This window comes from Pristiophorus japonicus, chromosome 4 (genome assembly GCF_044704955.1).
Source record: "Pristiophorus japonicus isolate sPriJap1 chromosome 4, sPriJap1.hap1, whole genome shotgun sequence".
NCBI classification, from domain to species: Eukaryota; Metazoa; Chordata; class Chondrichthyes; family Pristiophoridae; genus Pristiophorus; species Pristiophorus japonicus.
Window position 1 is genome coordinate 157,363,727 of NC_091980.1, and position 20,268 is coordinate 157,383,994.

General features: G+C 41.4%; 1 protein-coding gene across 2 annotated transcripts in view; it reads right to left on the reverse strand.

Moving 5' to 3' along the window:
- Positions 1 to 20,268, reverse strand: part of LOC139263127 (tau-tubulin kinase 2-like) — a 269,673-nt gene that overhangs the window by 239,811 nt on the left and 9,594 nt on the right. For both annotated transcript variants that reach the window (XM_070878715.1, XM_070878714.1), the window contains exon 2: positions 11,803 to 11,962. In XM_070878715.1, the coding sequence (XP_070734816.1) occupies positions 11,803 to 11,910 (108 nt within the window). In that variant the 5' untranslated portion in view covers positions 11,911 to 11,962. The remainder of the gene's footprint in view (positions 1 to 11,802; positions 11,963 to 20,268) is intronic.

Here is a 20,268-nt window from a genome sequence, read left to right on the forward strand (position 1 = left end):
AGCAATAATCTTCTAGTGTTAAAAAGCTGACTAGGAAAATTGAAAGGCTACAAGCTGGTGTTAAATCTCAGCCCTCAACTCAACTTACCCTGCAATGTCCGCCTCATGTTTGGCAGAGGGGAGACAGAATGGATCATTTTCCAAATATATGCACCGTAATGATAGCAAGAGTTCCAAGAGTATTGTGTGACTAGAAATCAGCAGAAAATGTACTTGACAGGCCAATCATGAAATGTTGACAGCAAAGTACCCACATTCCATTCTCAACATTTTCGCCTCAAACCCGAGAGAGAAGACTCCTTTCTATATTAGGTGGTCATGCTTTGAGTACATGTCAACTTTCAGCAAAAATGAGATTGCCAGGAATCATCTCACTTGTAAATTTATCTGACACCTATTATAAATTGTGACCTTGTCAGCAACACTGTTCTGGATAGACTGTCAAGATGGAACTCTAAATAGATCAAAAAGCAGATTTTAAGACCAACCCATTAACAAAGTCCTTTGCATGGGCCTTTTGCTTAACAAATTGGTAAGGTGAAGCATTTGTCTTTTTATCTGCCACTTCAAAAGGACACAGATGCTGTTGGTCTGGGATGTTATCATTTGCTTGTGGTTTCAGAGTGCCACACAGCTGCGGTGTACAAGATCACCCAAACACCATGGGCTTCCTTCAACCTTGCAGCACAAGCCCAGTCATCCGCACCAATGTAATTAAGGGTGCGGGGTTTTCCCCCAGTTTTATCAAATACCTAAATTTATGCTAAAACAAATTGCAGATGCTGGAAATATTAATAAGCCAACAACTTCAGGAGCCAAGCCATGTGAACAATCGTTCTTTTTCTTGTAATGAAATTGTGGTCAGTGTAAACATGAACAGTATACCAGTCATGAAGCTTTTCAGGCCAGAGTATCATTTTTGAATATGCTTTCTACATGTACCCAAAGCTCACCATCACAATGGAAGGGTGTTCAACACCACTCTTCAGCAGCACATTCGGCTTCGTGAAAATTGCCTCGAGTGAGGGGAAGATGTGTTTTTGGATGAAACAAGTTGAGATGTTACAGCCTCAATGATATGGTGGTGGTGCTGTGGTTGCAAAAGGCTGCGACTTCTCTCCCCTCCAAGTCCCACTCTAATTGTACAGAGCCACCCTCGCCATCCCAAGCACTACTACAGCTACACTATTTCTTGCTGCGCCCTCCCACCACATTATTGTTGGCCCACTTTACTGAGTTTCATCTTCCCACAGGCTCCTTCATCTTCCATAAATGACAATTTATTCATAAAGCCACAGAGACACACCCACATCTGCACAAAGTTCCACACTCAAACACCTCCCATGTTACACTGGCTTCTTGTGCCTGGGCAAATTGATGGGAAAATCTAACCCTCATTTTCAAATTGCTCCATTTCTTCTCTCCATCCTATTTTGTAATCTCCAAATATACACCCTTGAATGCACCCTCTACTCCTCAAACACTGGGCCACTCCTTGTCCCCACTCCCTTCGCCTCGCCATTTAGGTTTACTCTTGAAATCACTACTCCCAATCCTCTAGAACTCTCTCGCTAAGTTGGTAGGCACAGTAATCTGTGCAGATGGGAGCAGGAAGCTATAAAAGGGACATAGGCATTTTAAGTGAACTGGAAAAGCTGTGGCAGATGGAGATCAATATGGGGAAGCACGAGATCATCCACTTTGGATCAGAGGAAGACAAATTAGAATATGTTCTTAATGGCGAGACTAGGAATAGAGGATGAGCCATGGGATTTAGGTCTCCATGCCCACAAATCACTAAAAGCTAGCTCATAGGTACACAGACGAATGGAATTTTGGTCTTATCCCAAAGGGGTTGGAATTCAATGGAGAGCAAGTGATGGTTCCATTGTACTGTTGATGGAACAATATGCAAGGGTCAAACACCCAAGACAAAATTAAGCCCAACAGCTATCCAATTCACGGTTTATTATATGATATCAAACTATGTTCTTATATTTTTACTTGGGTTTTTCTCCTTCATTGTAGCTACTGCCATCTAGCTCAAAACTTTCAAACATTGTATCTGAAAATAGCACAGTATACCAAACCTTTACCTCTGGGACTGAAGACCATTATTTACAAATAAATAGCAATTTCCATTTCATTCCAGACTGCAAGTGCTGTAAATGCCAAGAATTAAACAGTTTTTGCAGCAAGTCCAGGTTTGTTAAAGAATAGTTGGTTTTCAATCAGTTCAAACAAAAGTTTGTTTTCCAATATTATAGCTTCATTCCCTAGTCCAAGCCAGAAACTAGATTCAGGTGAGGAAAGGATCATCTTGGCTCTGATAGCCCCTTCAGTCAAATGGCCTATCAATACTCACGAGTTCGGACCATCCATGAAGAATAATTGAATTTTACATCACAGGACCATTTGGTCCTTCGAACCTGCTCTGCCATTGAGCAAGATCATGGCTGATCTTGAGGTAGAAGATCAGCCATGATCTTGCTCAATGGCGGAGCAGGTTCGAAGGACCAAATGGCCTACTCCTGCTCCTATTTATGCTGCAGGAATAGGGACAAAATAGATAACACTTGGAATCTGGACAGGTACAATGGGCTGAAAGGGCTCCTTCTGTGATGTAAAATTCTATTATTCTTCATGGATGGTCCGAGCTAGCAAGCTACCTCAACTCCACCTTCCTGCACTATCCCCATATACCTTGATTCCCCATCTATTGATCTCTGTCTTGAATATACTCAAAGGCTGAGCCTCCACAGCCCTCTGGGGTAGAGAATTCCAAAGATTCATCATCCACAGTGAAGAAATTTCTCCTCATCTCAGTCCTAAATGGCTGACCCCTTGTTAGGAGACTGACTCCCTAGTTCTAGACCCCCCAGCTAGGGGAAACATCCTCCTAGCATCTACCCTGTCAAACCCCTTAAGAATTTTCTAGGTTTCAATGAGATCACCTTTCATCCTTCTAAACTCCAGAGTATAGGCCACGTCTACTCAATCTCTCCTCGTAGGACAATCCTCTAGAAAACATACATTCCACACCCTCAAAGGCAAGCATATCCTGTCTCTGCCTCCAAGGAACCCACATTTTCTTTTGCTAATCTCTTGCTTTTTATATACCTTTGGAAGCTTTTACAATCTGTTTTTGTCTTTTGCTAGTTTACTCTCATATTCTAATTTCTCTTTCTTGGTCCTCCTTTGCTGAATTCTAAAATCTTCCCAATCCCCAGGCTTACTACTCTTTTTGGCAACATTATAAGCCTCTTCCTTTAATCTAATACTATCTTTAAATTATTTTGTTAGCTATGGTTGGACCACTTTTCCTGTGGGGTTTTTATTCCTTTAGAGAATGTATATTTGTTGTGAATTATGAATTAATTCTTCAACTGTTTGCCACTGCTTATCTACGATCATATCTATCAATCTAGTTACCCAATCTATCTTAGCCAACTTGCCCCTGATACCCATGGAGTTTGCTTTGTTCAAATCGCAATCAAACTCAATCTAAAATTCCAACATATTATGATCTCACTTCCCCAGAGGTTCCATTTCTACAAGGTTATTAATTAATTAACCCTTTCTCATTGCACACTAGATCTAAAATAGCCAGTTCCCTTGTAGGTTCCTTGACACACTGATCTAGAAAAATATTTTGAATGCATACCACAAACTTGTCCTCCACACTATTAATATAGATTGGGTAAGCCAAATTTGCAGCAAGACTAAAGTCCCCTACAATTACTCTTGTTACATGCACTTCTAATTTCCTGATTTATACTCCGCCTGCCATTACAGCTACTGTTAGGGGGCCTAGAAACTACTCCGTGTTTCTTGCCCCTTGTTCCTTAGCGCCACCCAAACTAATGCTCATTTTGATTTCCCAAACTAAGATACTTTCTTTCTACTGTCATTATCCCATCTGTTATCAGGGTTAGCTCTCCACCTTTTCCATTTTGCCTATTAACCCCTGGGGGACACCATCGCACAATTCACACCAGCCAGTTCACCGGTACTTTCTGTACCTTAGCCAATTTTGTATCCACGTAACCACGGCCCCTTTAATTCCATGGGTTTTCACTTCGCTGACAAGTCTATTATGTGGTACTTTATCAAACACCTTTTGAAAGTCCATATGCACATCAACCCTCACCATTACATTCTCTCTGTTACTTCCAAGAACTCAAATCAAGTTAGTCAAACATGATTTGCCTTTAACAAAATCAGTGCTGGCTTTCATTTATTAATCCATATTTTTCCAAAAGCCAATTAATTTTCTCCCAGATTAATGTATCAAAGATTACCCACCACCAAAATTGGGCCGACTGGCCTGTAGATGCCAGATTTATGCCTCCCCCCTTTTCTGAACAGAGGTGTAACATTTGCAATCCTCCAGTCCTCTGGCACCACTCCCACATTCAAGGAGAATTGGCAGACTGAGGCCAAAGCCTCTGCAATTTCCATCCTTACTTCAACAAACTAGGATGCATCCCATCCGGACTGGGTGAAGTTTCTACTTTGAGCGCAGCCAATTTTTTTTTTTTTTTTTTTTTTTTTTTTTTTTTTTGTACCTCCTCTTTATTCTATCCAATTTCTTTGCTCCCCCCTCCTTTACATTGCATCATCTTTAAAGAGGAGGATGCTGACAAAGTACTTATTTAGTACCTCAGGTATGCCCTCTGCCTCCACAAAATCATCTTTTTGGTCTCAATTCGGCCCTGCTTTCCACTTTGTTTATAAAACACTTTTGGGTTCCCTTTTAGGTTAGCCACTAATTATTTTCATACATTCCCCCATCTTACTTCCTTTTTCAGTTCTCCTCTGTACTTTTTGCATTCAGTTTGGTTCTCCACTGAATTATGAACCCGACATAAGCCTCCTTTTTCTGTCTCATTTTAATCTCTAAATCTTTAGACATCCAGGGAGCTCTTGCCTTGGTTGCCCTTTCTTCCCCCTCGTGGGAATCTGTTTGATCTGTACCCAAACTATCTCCTCTTTGAAGGCCTCCCATTGTTCACTTACTGTTTTACCTAGCAATCTTAGATTGCAATCCACCTGGACCAGATCCCTTTATAACTCACTGAAATTAGCCCTCCTCCAGTTATGTATTTTCACATTCGATTTTTCCTTGTCCTTTTCCATAACTACTCTAATCCTAATGATAATGATCACCGTTTCCCAAATGCTCTCCCACTGAAACATGCTCCACGTCATTCCCTCGAACTAGATCCAGCACTGTTTGCTTCCGCATAGGGCCGGAAACATACTGACCAAGAAAGTTCTTGCGTACATATTTCAGGAATTCCTCCCCCTTTTTCATTGTTATTTTCCCAGTATATATTAGGATAATGGAAGTCCCCTATTAGCACCATGCTATAGTTCTTGCATCTTTCTGCAATTTGCTCCTCTATCTCCTTCCCGCTATTTGGTGGCCTACAGTATACAACTCATCATAGGCAGTCCCTCGGAATCTAGGAAGACTTCCAAAAATGAGTCCTTAGGTGGCTGAACAGTCCAATACGAGAGCCACAGTCCCTGTCACAGATGGGACAGATCGTCGTTGAGGGAAAGGGTGGGTGGGACAGGTTTGCCGCATGCTCTTTCCGCTGCCTGCACTTGGTTTCTGCATGCTCTCGGCGACGAGACTCGAGATGCTCAGCACCCTCCCGGATGCACTTCCTCCACTTAGGGCGGTCTTTGGCCAGGGACTCCCAGGTATCAGTGGGGATATTGCATTTTCAGGGAGGCTTTGAGGGTGTACAACAGCATACAATTCCTCTTTTGTTCCTTAATTCTAACGCAATAGATTATGTCTTTGAATCCTCAAGATCATCCCTTTCTAGGATTTGCATGAATGTTTGGTGGTACTCTACAATTTGGAGGAACGAGTACATTCGAATAACATGGACCATGAGTATGTTCACCCAGAGAAAATCTATGGTAGGGAGCAAATAGAATGGCATCAGAAGAAATTTCTAGTCAGAAAAAGTCTTCTTGTTTAAAGCAATTGTTTCATTGCTTTTGCATGCCTTGTGTTTTTTTTTAATACAAGTATGTGCCATGGAGTCTAACACGATATTTCAGTGATTCTTTTCAATCAGGACACAACAGATTAAACACAAGCTGCTAAATTTATGATTGCAAAGCCCATATGGGAGCAGCCTGCATTTTCGATGAATTGTGTAGACTTAACTTAACAACAAGACGCCAGCATTAAAAAATGCTGACATTGCTATTTTACAAAGCTTAAAAGGTCTCCTGGGCGTTTCGTCTTCTAATAGTGCAATAATCGAAGTGCGGCGGTGATTTTTCCAACAGTAGAGCCACAAAGCAACTGTAGACACCCACCCAGCAACTGCACTGGGAAATAAAGGCTTTTCTCTAATCTGAATCCGAAATATATTGCTATAGGTTAATTACCCGTCACTGCACTCAAAATTGAAATGGAAAAGTAGGCTCGTCAGGGCTAGGATTCAAACTACTGACTTTTTGAAAAGCATGCCTTTCAAACAGGCACCTCAACAGAGTGACTACTATAATAACTCAAGTGGACAGGATACCAGTAACACACCACTATTATTACATTCTCAACATGTGGAGGCATTAAACGAATGCCAATAGAATTCTCAAATTTGGACTGATTAATCTTAAAATAAGCCAAAATACTTGTAAAATAAGCAATGCTCATTATAGCCCTACAATAGGCAGCCATAGCAGCTTCAAAAATAACTTATTTTCAAAAAATAAATGACATTTCCTTACTTATGGTATGGAGTCCAGCTGAGCTAAACAAGCTCCCCTCATCTCTGATGAGGCCTACAAGGGTTGTGGATGCAGAATTGTTGAGTAAACTTAAGGCCGCGATAGATACAGATTTTTGGACTCTAGGGGAATCAAGGAATATCAAGAGGATCAGGCAGGAAAGTAGAGTTGAGGTCAAAGATCAGCTATGATCTTATTGCATGGCGGAGCAGGCTCGAGGAGCCGCATAGCCTACTCTTGCTCTTAATTCTTATGTTCTTTTTGATCAACTAATGCTCTGCTAATGTCCAAGTGCTAAGTCACTCAGTCTCCAATAGTGGATTCTAGTAACTTCCCCACAATTGATATTAAACTGCCAAGTTTATAGATATCTTACTACAAAAGTTAAATTTTGCAGATGCTGGAACAGTGTAGGAGGCCAAGGACAGAGAGGTCAGAATGGGAGTGGGGCGGAGAATTAAAATGACAAGTGACCGAAAGCTTAGGGTCACGCTTGCAGACTGAACGGAGGTACTCCGCAAAGCGATCACCCAATCTGGTCTCCCCGATGTAGAAGAGGCCCCATCGTGAGCTGCGAATACAATATACTAAATTGAAAGTACAAGTAAAACACATTAACCTGGTTTTTACTCTCCACATATACTGCCTGACCTGCTGAGTATTCCCAGCATTTTCTGTTTTTATTTCTGTAGTTAACTGGTTTCTCTCGCTCTCAAATAATGGAGTGACATAAAGAGCTTTTAAAAATTAGGCTAATGCATCTGCAATTTTCTCATCTATTTCTTTTAATTACCTGATGTAGAAACTATCAGGTCCTGGAGATTTGTCTATTTTAAGTCCCATTATTTTCTCCATTACCATTTTTTTTTTTTTAAACTTGTATTAAATCCACTAAGTTCCTCCCTTGAATTATTTTTAGGTACTCTTATACCAAAAGAATTAGGAGGTAATTGAGATGGATCAGAGGTAAATGCAAGGAATCCATAAGAGCAGAAACATGAATCAGGGACAGGGGCAAACAATAAGAAGTCAATACACTATCAGTTTTCCCAACAGGATATGAGGACAGCATCCTGCTGTGCTCCTAAAGGGTAACATACACCACAGCATCAAGATGTCTTGAAAGAGTTATGCTTAAACTAATTAATGCCTGGCAACAAGACTGCCAGTTAAGTGCCGATGATTAATTGCAAACAATGTTTCTGCAGCACAGCTCACATCCAACGATGCGAGAATGCTAATGAAACCATCGACCTACAAATGACAAGTTTCAGATTTCCAGTTTTCTCCTTTTCTTAGGATATCAGCCAGTTTTAATAGAAAGATTGGCTTACATTCAGTGCAAATATTTTTCTGTGGCGTGGGGGAGGGGGTGGTGGAGGGAGAAAGAATTGAAGGAAAGGAAATCAATTAAACATTGATTTTCTCTGCCAGGAATTTAGCATCAATCCCATCAATTCTAAAAGGCTTTACATATTTCCAAGTACTTTAAAATGCATATTGTTTTCTGTAGTAGCAGATTTTCCAGGAAGGAACAGTACTAATAAACCCCCAAATGTTACTCCTTGCTCTTGAAACTGCTAGGTAATGTGTTAATATCACAGCAAATTTATCTGTTAGCTTTATCTTGACCTCTTGAAAAAATACTGAAGTAACAAATTAGCAAATGTACAAGTGAGTCGTGCAGGAAATACTGAAAGTTGTAAAATAACCAAATGTAATGGGGTCTACAATCTTGGGGCTACGGACAATTTTTACAGGCTTACTGCTAGATAAGTGAGATTGATCATTTTTTTTTATTTGTTGAAATAAACCTAGGTCAGAGCTGTAGGTTATTCATGCATTCCAGAGAGGCACCTGATCCACAGAACTGGCGTCAATCCAATTAGTCTGTTGTAGACCGATCAGGTCGACCTGCTTCCCCCACCCCCACAAGTCCCAGTGGCTAGATCTGCTGCAACATATTTTGTAGTGCCCTGAGGAAAGGGAGAAGAATCCCAAATGCAGTGAATAGTAACTGAAATGAAGGACTATAGGGCACCATAAGGAAAAAAAAAAAGAGTCCTGTAACTGCCAACACACAGCTCTCTCCCACCACCACATCCATGCTGTAAGAATGACTGACATCAAGTCATGGATGCACCAGAATTTCCTCCAAGTGAACGCTGGCAATCTGAAGAGGGGGTTTTTAACCCCACATCGTTGCCATGGTTCAACCCAAGTGCGCAGCCAAGAAATGAAATGGAGTCCAAGTGGCACACAAGCTGATGCAGAGCTTCAAATCCCATCAATTTACAAAGATCACTTCCACACATTGAGTCATTCTGCTCCTTCCTCACTCATGACCGCCAAAACCCTTATCCACTCATTTACCATTACGATTTCTCGCAAGACCTCCTTACCAACTTCCATGAATTCTAAAATGCTGCTTGTATGTGGAATCACATTAAGCCCTACTAGGCAGCAACCCCATCCTTTGCTGCGCTACATTGGCTGCCCAATCCAACAGATGAATTTGAAAGTCCTTATCCTGGTCTACAAAGCTTACCCATGGCCTCAGTCCAACCTCCCTCTGCAAACTTCTCCACATGGCACATATTGTCCTCCAGCACTCTCACTCTGATCATTTGTACATCCATTTCCATTGTTCCACCTTCACGGCAGTCTTCAGCTGCTCCCGTGTTCCTATACGGAACTCCTTCAAAAATTATTGTTCTCTCTATTTCCCCCCACGCCCCCATCCACCCTCCCAATCCCCGCCTAACTCCACTCTTAAAAACCTTTCCAAACCACATCTCTTCAACTCATTTTTTGGTCACTTTTAAAACCCCTACAAAGGCTCACTGCTCAGTCCATTGCTCCTCTGGGATGTTTCTCGATGTTAAACATGCTATACAAGTTCAAGTTGTTGTAATGAATTAACGAATTAAAACTGAATTAGCTGGCAGTTATTAACAATTCTTAGAAATAAAGAACTTGTATAGCACCTCATCACATCCTCAGATGCCGCAATGCACTTTACAACCAACAGATTATTTTTGAGGTAGGCAACTGCGGCTGCCAATTTATGCAAGCTTCCACAGACTGCAAAATTAATGAATGACCAGTTAATCTGTTTATGTGGTATTATTTGATATGGGGGGGTGGGAAGAGGTGTATGTTGGCCAGGACAACTCCCCTGCAATTGTTCAAATAACGCTACGGGATTTTATTTTTAAATCTATCCATACATGAAAACAGAGCCTCAGTTTAATGGGTCATCCAAAAGGACAGCATCTCAGACAATGCAGTACTCCTACAGTGTCAAGCTAGATTAGGTGCTCACGTCCATAACAGGGTTTAAACCCCAGAATTTGGACTCGGGTGAGCATTCTACATAAAAAGAAACCAGGCTGACAATTACAAATTGGCTTAAGTTTCCATTTAATATAGCCTTCAACCTCTAGCTGATCGATTTAACAATGGACAAAGAGTTATCACCAATTCCACGAATGGCACAAAGGAAGATAACGATGTTCAATGTTGAGCTCGGGCAGCAATACCAAAGCCTAGGGAGCTGGGGACTGAATAAACATGCCAAAACCAGCAAGAGGGCTTCATATGATAGGACTTCCTCATTCATACAAAAAGCAAGACCCCCAAAGATGTAATGTATTTGCTTCATGGGTTCCTTGCTTAAGAATTCATAGCAACACATTGCTATGAAGAACTAGTTGGTTTATTAGCAAAGGCCATCCACCAGGCTCACAACCATTGTGGATCCCCTGAACCCAACTGGCTGAGGTTTTAGAGTCTTGTGAACATCACATGACTGGCTAAGCCACTCCCAGCTCAACAAACCTGTGAGCATACTCACTGGTGCATAATTACAAAAGGTAACAAGCACCACCACATACATAAAAATGCAAGATCTTGTATACACAAAATATTTTCTAACAAGTCCATTGCCGTTATAGCAACAAAGTTCAATTCAACATCCGTGCTGAATAGAATCTTAATCCACATTAAGAAATTCACAATTAAACTGCCAATGTTAAGTTACCTATTCAGTGAAGAGTAGAAAAGCAATACTAAGCATCCTGCTAACACTGCACACATCCTTCGCCCTTCTCTTTATGTGACTCAGGAGTTCAAATCCCAGTCCTGGCAGACATCTGCACTTGGGTTTGCTGCTAATTGCGGATGACTGTTCTCAAGGCAAGAATACCAAGCAACAAGCCAAACAAGAGTGAGTGATGGGAGACTGGCTAGAGTTTAAAGAAATCCTACTGACAGTTCATCATGGCGCTTGAGGAAGCCTAGAATGTGACAAGACATTGGAAAAGTCTTCAAAGCATTATGAATATCCGAGCAAAACTACATTCACTGTGCACACTTTCCTACCAAAACGTATGTGCAGACACACCAGGTAACAAAGCTAAAAGTAAAAGGCATTTACCATTGGCTGTTGAAGAACTCAAGTATCACAAGCATTTTGCTAGTGAGTATGTGTTTAATACAATCCTGCCGTCAACTACGATTTAACCTGACCCCAAAATCCACGACTCAGCATTGGACAACGTTGACCATTTTCCATACCTCTGTTATTGCACTTCAAAACAAACACTTTGTGAAGTGCTTCGAGACGTTTCACTGCGATAAGGCGGTATATAAATACAAATTTATTTTTCACCTCTTCCTTCACAAAATTCTACCTATGCACAAGTTGTAAATATAGTTAAGCCAGAGAGTTCAGTACAGGAGGATATCCTAACTTAGAAGTGCAAACTAATTTGAACTTACAAATTTGAGCAAATGCTTTAAAGCTCACTGGACTGACATTTATTTACATATGGTACAGTGTTTTCGAACCAAAAAGATGTATAGAAAGGTTTTCAATAAAAGGAGCAGAAACAGAGATCAAATTGAGGACTTTATACACAAGAAATTAGAGACCACAGACAAAATGTACTGGGGACACTCAAAGGTTACATTGTATTTATAAATCCCCCAGTTTCCACATCTTATAAAATGCACAAAATACCAAAAACCAGCTGTACTCACCACTTTCCATCGTTCCTTTACTAGGAAACTGACTGACAATATGTCAGGCTGCTCGCCTCCCCCGCTCATGTCTGTGGTCCCTTTTGGAATAGCTGCTATGCAATGCATAAGTCAGCCTGGATCTTCAGGGTTCCAAAGGCAGGTTCCATTTAACTTGAGACTAGAGAAATAAACCAAAATGCATTAGCATTTGAAACTGACAAGAATTTAATTCTTATCTATGGTATTACAGCAGAAAGCATCCAAATCATAAATTTCAACACGCAATAGGACTGTATTGTTTGACAGGTACAGACCAACAATGATATGTGCTTGATCACTAAGAAACAAATTTGCACATTGCACAATACAAATATTCCAAACAAAATTTAACACAATTATGTCCGTTGTACACAAGATTAACAAGAATTTGAGGTATGCAAGCTAGTTTTAAATAAAGTAATGACACCACAATGTGGGCACTTTAACCTGCCCTTTCATCTAAAATTTGAAAATAGCGGAATGAACCTTTCCAAAAAAGAGATTTTCTAACATTCTCACCTCCCTCCAAGAATATCTATAGCATATTCTCATCCTTTAACATTTCTTAAAATGCAACATTTGTCTGAAATACAAATTTTATGTGCCAGTTAAAGAGAAAGGCTTAAAAAAAAAACTATTTTTATTTTACAAAAGTAGCTAGTGACGATTCATGAAGGTGACTTGTAATATGTAGCCAACCCTTGCATCAGCGTAGGTCGGCTTCACCATTAGCCTGATGCAATTCATCACATGCATAAGGCAGACACACTGGAAAGTCACCCACACGATGATTCAATCCCAAAACAATTTGCTGACAGGGTCTCTTACACATATCCCTACAATATCACCGTATTCCTATTGTTTCCAGATATTTATTTAGCATTTGTACACTGAAATTGTGTGTCACGTGCATTACAGAATAACACAGCACAATGGTATTGATTACATAAGTTATTATTCTGGTAAATTCAGTGGAATTTATCAATACTGACATGACCCAACTTGTGTACACAATAGATAGAAAGCAAAAAGCAGATCACAAGCACAACATATTGAGAGCTTGGTAGTGGGCGAATGCAACAAGATCTAACTAGTGGCCCAAAGCACTGTTCCAAACTAAACAGTCTGTATACAAATGTGATGAGGGAGGGATTCAGAAGTTCAGAACAGCTGCCTTGTGAACCCCACCATCCTTGACCTCGACTCCAATGAATAGGTGACCAATTACCACCTTGGGAGAGGTTTCTGAAGATCAGTACTCAAAATACTGCAGCAATATCAGCCTTATCTGAAGAACTGATTTGAAGAAAATACATGAGTCGTCTCAACTAGGTTATTTTCTAGAGCTTCGAAACCCAGGTGGCAGCAGACAACTGGAACAGTTACACGGAAAAGGAAGTCAATGAGCTGACTCAAATAATAAAGTGAATAGGTTTAACTGTCTTAACCCCTTCCAGAACGACTACCAAGGATCAAATCCAAAACATGATCTTGAATGTCTCTGAAGTCTCAAAATGTGCCACAATAGTACCTTGAGCTGACTCGCAAAGGGTCAATTATAGATTGAAGAATCGCAAGAGGTCATACACATCTGCTGGCGTATAACTGCACACAAAAGAAATGTCAGTGTAATCAAGGAATAGGTAAATCTTGTCTGCTATTTTCAGACTTGAAAGTAAGTCAGGTATCTCTGTATAACTGAAGAATGTGCCGTGAATGGGATACTATCAGCTATAAATGGGCAATTAGATCTCATCCAGGATCCTGTAGTCTTTTTGGGCCTTCAATTAAAAGTTTCCCCTCGATCAGTTTGAGATGGGGGAAAAAAAAGGGAAGGACGAAAATATCAAAGTTTTCCTTCAGCAAAAAGTGAAGAAGTGGCAACATTATGTCCATTAGACACAGATCAAAAGATGAGACGGTGTAGTGCCTTAAACAATGGAATAATCAAGAAAAATACCACCCACTATTCAACAGATGTGGCATAGGCAAAAACATATAGTAACACTACTGAGAAATTCTACACCTGTGGAGAACTGCAAATTTTAAACCTCACCCGAGATTTCTTAGTGTGCCAAATAAAATTTGACTGGGAAAGTCATTGAAGAGGCTCTGAGGAATGCAAACTTGGGCAGTAAAACACAGAAGAATGTTCGTCTTTAAAACTTATTCTCCCTACCACGAAAATCAGAATGGCTAGTCAAATCTTTAAGCAACATACAACAGAGTTTGAAGGGCAGCACCCTATATAGGAGCTGCAAAATCTCATTGGATCCTTTCTAAGGCAGATCACAAGAAACAAAGATTCTTTCATGTTTCTGGGGAGCAAATGGAATCAATACAAATAGTTTCATTTTTGCTTCTATACAACAACTTGTATTTATATAGCGCCTTTAAATGTAGTGAAATGTCCCAAGGTGCTTCACAGGAGTATTGAGACACAAAATTTGACGCTGAGCCACACAAGGGTAGGTGATCAAAAACTTGGTCAAAAAGGTAGGTTTTAAGGAGCGTCTTGAAGGAGGAAGGAGAGGTAGAGAGGCGGAGAGGTTTAGGCAGGGAGTTCCAGAGCTTGGGGCCTAGGCAACAGAAGGTACGACCACCAATGAATAAGCAAAAATAATCAGGGATTCTCAAGAGGGTAGAATTAGAGGAGCGCAGACATCTGGGGGGGGGGGGTTGTGGGGCTGGAGAGAGATGAGAGATAAGGAGGGGCAAGGCCATTGAGGGATTTGCAAACAAGGATTAAAAATTATCCAAGCAAAGACCCACATGGCCATTAACTGGCTATGACAAATGGAAGAGTAATCCAGGGGAGGGGGCTGGATGCATACATCCAGAAACTGCACAAACTGAATTATTACTGTAACATCTGGGTCCCTCTTATATTATAGTTAGCTTCCACATTAAAAAAGGGAGAAAGATTTGATAATGCGCACCTGTTGTCAATACACCAAGAGCCATAAGCAGCAATTTGGGCAGAGGTAACAGAAAGGGAACATTGAACAAAAAGCTTGCCAAAGCTCACACTTGAATATTCACCTTTTTAAAAAAAAAATCAACTTATCCTGGTTAAAAATGCAAAAGCAGTTTCATCCATCAACTGTGCACAGTGAATAATATTGAACAGTTTGTGAATATTATAAGCATGTCTCCCACAGGAAAATCACATCCAGTAGGGGGAAATCAATAATTGACTGACATAACAGTTTGTTATTTTTGCAAAGTTTAGAATCACAATTAAGCAACTGTGGAGTTAGATGATGAAAACTGATTCCAGATTTCCCCCCCCCCCCCCCCACCCCCCGCATGGAGAATATAGGCAATGTCCGATAGGCACATGAAGCTAAAATCATTACCACTTCCTTTTTGTGCTGAATACATCGAGAGTTAGCCACAGAGATGAAAAACAAATATTTTAAAATGCAAGAATAGTCTACTGAATTGTCAGAATCTCAAATCAGAAACTCAGAAACTCTTAGAGTCTACCTACAAAACATAAAACATTAAATCGTGCCAACGAAACACCCACAAGCTTATTGGCAGATGTCCTCATTTGTGCCTGTGCTTTAGCCATTGATCTGCTGGCCCAGTAGGGAAGGCATCACAGATCTGTATTGCTACTCTGGGGCCTCTATCACAGTTAATGTCATCACTGAAGAAAATATTCTCAGCTACAGGAAAAAACACTTTTTTTAAACATTGAAAGTATTTCCCCCTCTGGCATAAGAAAAAGGAGCGATTATTAGACAAAAATTTGACTCGACCAATATGTTGAATACTAACTTTTCATTCACAGACCAATGTTTTACATAGATCAAGTAAAATATAAATGTATAATGGATCTGCCAATCAGTTCTGCAAAATTGGATCAAACTGGATGTTACTTAACAAATGAAAGTTTCAATGATCACTCACTCTGATCAAGCAAGTGAGCCCAAGAGGTGGGGCAACCTCCAAGCTTTACTCCCTTCAAAAATAAATTTAAATTTTGTTTGAACCTATTGGTACAGACTATTATCTTTTTTAATACTCATTCAATTATTGAATGTTTCATATTTTTAAGCATCAACGGTTTCTCTTAAATTTTAGCGCACTTGATATTTGCCAATTACGGCAATTAATCTATCCATATTAAAATTGCACATCCATGGATACTCCTGTCTGCATCACCAAACTTTGTTTTTGTCACACCCTTCTGATGTCAACTCCTATGTCCATATCATATCATAGGCAGTCCCTCGGAATCGAGGAAGACTTGCTTCCACTTCCTAAATGAGTTCTTTAATGGCTGAACAGTCCGATACGAGTGTCACAGACCCTGTCACAGGTGGGACAGACATTCGTCGAGGGAAGGGATCAGTGGGGCTGGTTTGCCGCGTGCTCCTTCCGCTGCCTGCGCTTGGCCTCCTCACGCTCTTTGCGTTGAGACTCGAAGAGCTCAACGCCTTCCTGGATACATTTTCTCCACCTCGGGCGGTCTTCGGCCAGGGTCTCCTAGGTGTCAGTGGTGATGTCGCACTTTACTGATGAGGCTTTGAGGGTGTCCTTATAATATTTTCGCTGGCCTCCTTTGGCTCGTTTATCATGAAGGAGGTCCGCATAAAGCATTTGCTTAGGAAGTCTCGTATCTGGCATGCGAACTACGTGGCCTGCCCAGCGAAGCTGATCGAGTGCGGTCAGTGCTTCAATGCTGGGGATGTTAGCCTGATCGAGGACACTGATGTTGGTCCGCCTGTCCTTCCAAGGGATTTGCAGGATCTTGCGGAGACATTGTTGGTGATATATATCCAGCGACTTGAGGTGCCTTCTATACATCGTCCATGCCTCAGATCCATACAGGAGGGCGGGTATTACTACAGTCCTGTAGGCCATGAGCTTGGTGGTAGATTTGAGGGCCTGGTCTTCAAACACTTTTCCTCAGACGGCCGAAGGCAGTACTGGCACACTAGAGGCGATGTTGAATCTCTGCCTTTGTTGATAAGAGACTCCCAAGATATGGGAAATGGTCCACATTGTCGAGGGCCGCGCCGTGAATCTTGGTGATTGGAGAGCAGTGCTGTGCGGCGGTGACAGGCTGGTGGAGGACCTTTGTCTTACAGATGTTAAGCGCAAGGCCCATGCTTTCATATGCCTCAGTGAATACATTGACCACATTATAGTAGAAAGCAATTATGTGGACTAGTTGCTCATTTTATTTCAGGTCACATGTTTTATCCACAGTAGCACATCCATTGAATTGTCTTTTAATGCCTTCATTATCATTTTTATTTGGAAGGTATCTGCCTCTCCCAAAAGCCCAGGCTTGGAGCTGATATTGGATTGTGAAGTCTGAAAAGATGCAAGAGTACCAGACAATGATACCAAGGAGTATTTTTTCTTTAGCTTCTAGCGCTTTCTGCTCAAAAGTGTTTCAAAATTATTTGAAGAAAATCTAGGGGGCAAATTTTTAAAAGCTTAACCAAGGTTAAATTCAAAGTTATTTTGTAAAATGGAGAAAAACAAAAAGAATGACAGTGTTCTGATGATACCCAACTTCCTTTTCTGGCTCCCATGTTAGCGGACATTGTTAACGATTCTCTCTCCTCAGGTACTGTCCCCCTTTCCCTCAAATCTGTCGTCACCCTTCTTCTCAAAACCAACCCTCGACCCCCTCCGTTCTTGCAAACTACCGCCCCATCTCCAACCTCCCTTTCCTTTCCAAAGTCCTTAAACGTGTCCAAATCAAAATACTGCGGATGCTGGAATCTGAAATAAAAACAGAAAATGCTGGAAATCTCAGCGGGTCAGGCAACATCTGGGGAGAGAAAAACAGTTAACGTTTCAGGTCGATGACCCTTCGGCAGATTCTTAAGGAGCACTGAAAGGGGAAGGGGAAGAAAGAACAAAAGGGAAGGTCTGTGATAGGGTGGAAGACAGGAGAGTAGACACACCAAAGGGATGATGGGCCGACTTGAAATGGTAATGGCAGAAGTTAGAAAAAGGTTAGTCTAGATAGGGTGTGAGTGGCAGAATAATTACCAGCGGAAATTCTGGTTGAGCAGAAATTTTCTCCGATTGAATATTGTGAAGACCGAAGCCATCGATTCTGGTCCCCATCATATACTCCGTTCCCTAACCACTGACTCCATCCATCTCCCCAACTCCGGTCTGAGGCTGAACCAGACTGTTCGCAACCTTGGTGTCATATTTGACCCCGAAATGAGCTTTTGAACACATAGCCACAGCATAACTAAGACCACCTATTTCCACCTCTAACATTGCCAGTCTCCGCCCTTGCCGCAGTTCATCCGCTGCTGAAGCCCACTTCCATGCCTTTGTTACCTCTAGACTTGACTATTGGTTGGCCTCGCACATTCTACCCTACGTAAATTAGGTGTGATCCAAAACTCGGCAGCCCGTGTCCTAACTCGCACCAAGTCCCGCTCACCCATCACCCGTGCTCGCTGACCTACATTGGCTTCTGGTTAAGCAACTCGTTGATTTCAAAATTTTCATCCTTATTTCCAAATCGCTCCATGGCCTGGCACCTCCCCATCATTGTAATCTCCTCCAACCACACAACTCCTCTCTCTCTCTCCCCACCTCCCGAGATGTCTGCACTCCTCTAATTCTGCCTCCTTAGCATCCATGATTATAATCGATCAACCATAGATGGCTGTGCCTTCTGTTGCTTAGGCCCCAAGCTCTGGAATTCCTTGCCTCTCTACCTCGCTTTCCTCCTTCAATACGCTCCTTAAAACATACCTCTTTGACCAAGCTGTTGGTCACCTGCACTAATTTCTACTTATGCGGCTCTGTGTCAAATTTATAATAGTCCTGTGAAGCGCCTTGGGACGTTTCACTACGTTAAAGGCGCTATATATACACACATACTGTTTTTTGTTGATGCATCTATTATAACCTTTGTTTTGTGCTCTCATTAAAACTAGAGTGAATCACAACATTTCACTCCAAAATACATTGAAAAGTCCAATGTTAGTGTCAACATTTACTAGTACCAGTTTCACCTGTAGGTGGGGCCGTGATTGGCATTTATTACGGTAGAAAACCCATCATGCCACATTAGCTCATAGTTACAACGTAACTGATCCTTCTTCAGTCAGTATCTGTGTCAGCATGCAGCTTTAGAAACAGTGCACCGGGTGCAGATAAAAACTGGCTATGCAATAATTATACTTTCGGACCAGTGATGGTGCTGTAGCAACTCCCAGGTCCTCAACCTGTAGTGCAGAGAAACTCTTATACTCCAACCAATTCTACTTCCTTGCTTCCCAAATTGCCACAAGTTTTGCTGCATAAATATAAAATCAACGCATTGCATATATATATATATAGATATATATATATATAGAAGGAAATAATGTGTGTCTGTAAGAAATAGTGACTGCATTACATCTGCACAGCTTAATCCAATTAATCCCTGCCTTCTAACCCCACTTCACATGAAGCCTATACTTGGTCTTGGGTCCCCATGTGCAATGCCAGGGGAGATCAAACTGTAACTTCATTAGAAAATATATCTAAACATTAAAAACACTCTGGTTGCTATGGTAACTCAATTCCTTGTACTGACTAGTCTGTCAATACCAGTCAACTAACTGAAACATCATCTGTCTTTTGTGAATCATACAACAATGGGAAGTTAAGGTATTTGCAACCCATTTACACAGCCTCTTAAATAGAGATTGTGTAAAGAAAAGCTGCTGGACCAGGAGACAACAATACTGAAGTTTAAAACAATACAAAGAGTACTTTACCACGTTGACAATGCTCTTCCACACACTGAAGATGATGACTTCCTTACCAGAATGCCGTTCCACAGGCATCCAGTGCTTTACCAGAGTGGCCATTATTCGGCTGTGAGTTTTGGCAGTAACAGCAAGCTATTCAGCTGCAGGGGTATCACAGACAAGCTTGATTGTGCCCTCACCCGATGTGCAAACATACACAGCCAGCCAAGGGACCAGTAAACCTAGTTTTTTTTTTTTCGTTGCCAATCTTTCCAATTCTTTGTCAAATCACAAACGTCAGAGGTCACCTTGCACACATCAAGGATCACTCTGCGCCAATGCTCTTAGCCAAAAGGCTGAGAGCCACTGCACCGTTCCTGGAAGTACTGCAATACCAGGTTCGTGCCATGGAGGTGGATGGGTCAGGCCCCCCACACACCTCCGTGGAGGTGGATGGGTCAAGCCACCCCACCCACCAGTAAACCTAGTTGATTTTCCCCCCACACTAAACCAGGGGCATTGACAGCAATTGTGACACCCCTACCAACACTCAGCTGAGATTAGATAACTCAGCACTTCTTTATCGGTGTGGCTCAGCTACTCAAATGAATACATTCACTTGAGCTATCCAGAGATCCTGATGTAGACTGCATTTAATCACCAATGGTTTGCATGGGACTGCCTAAAGGTTAACAATCAGGGTCAATAGAAA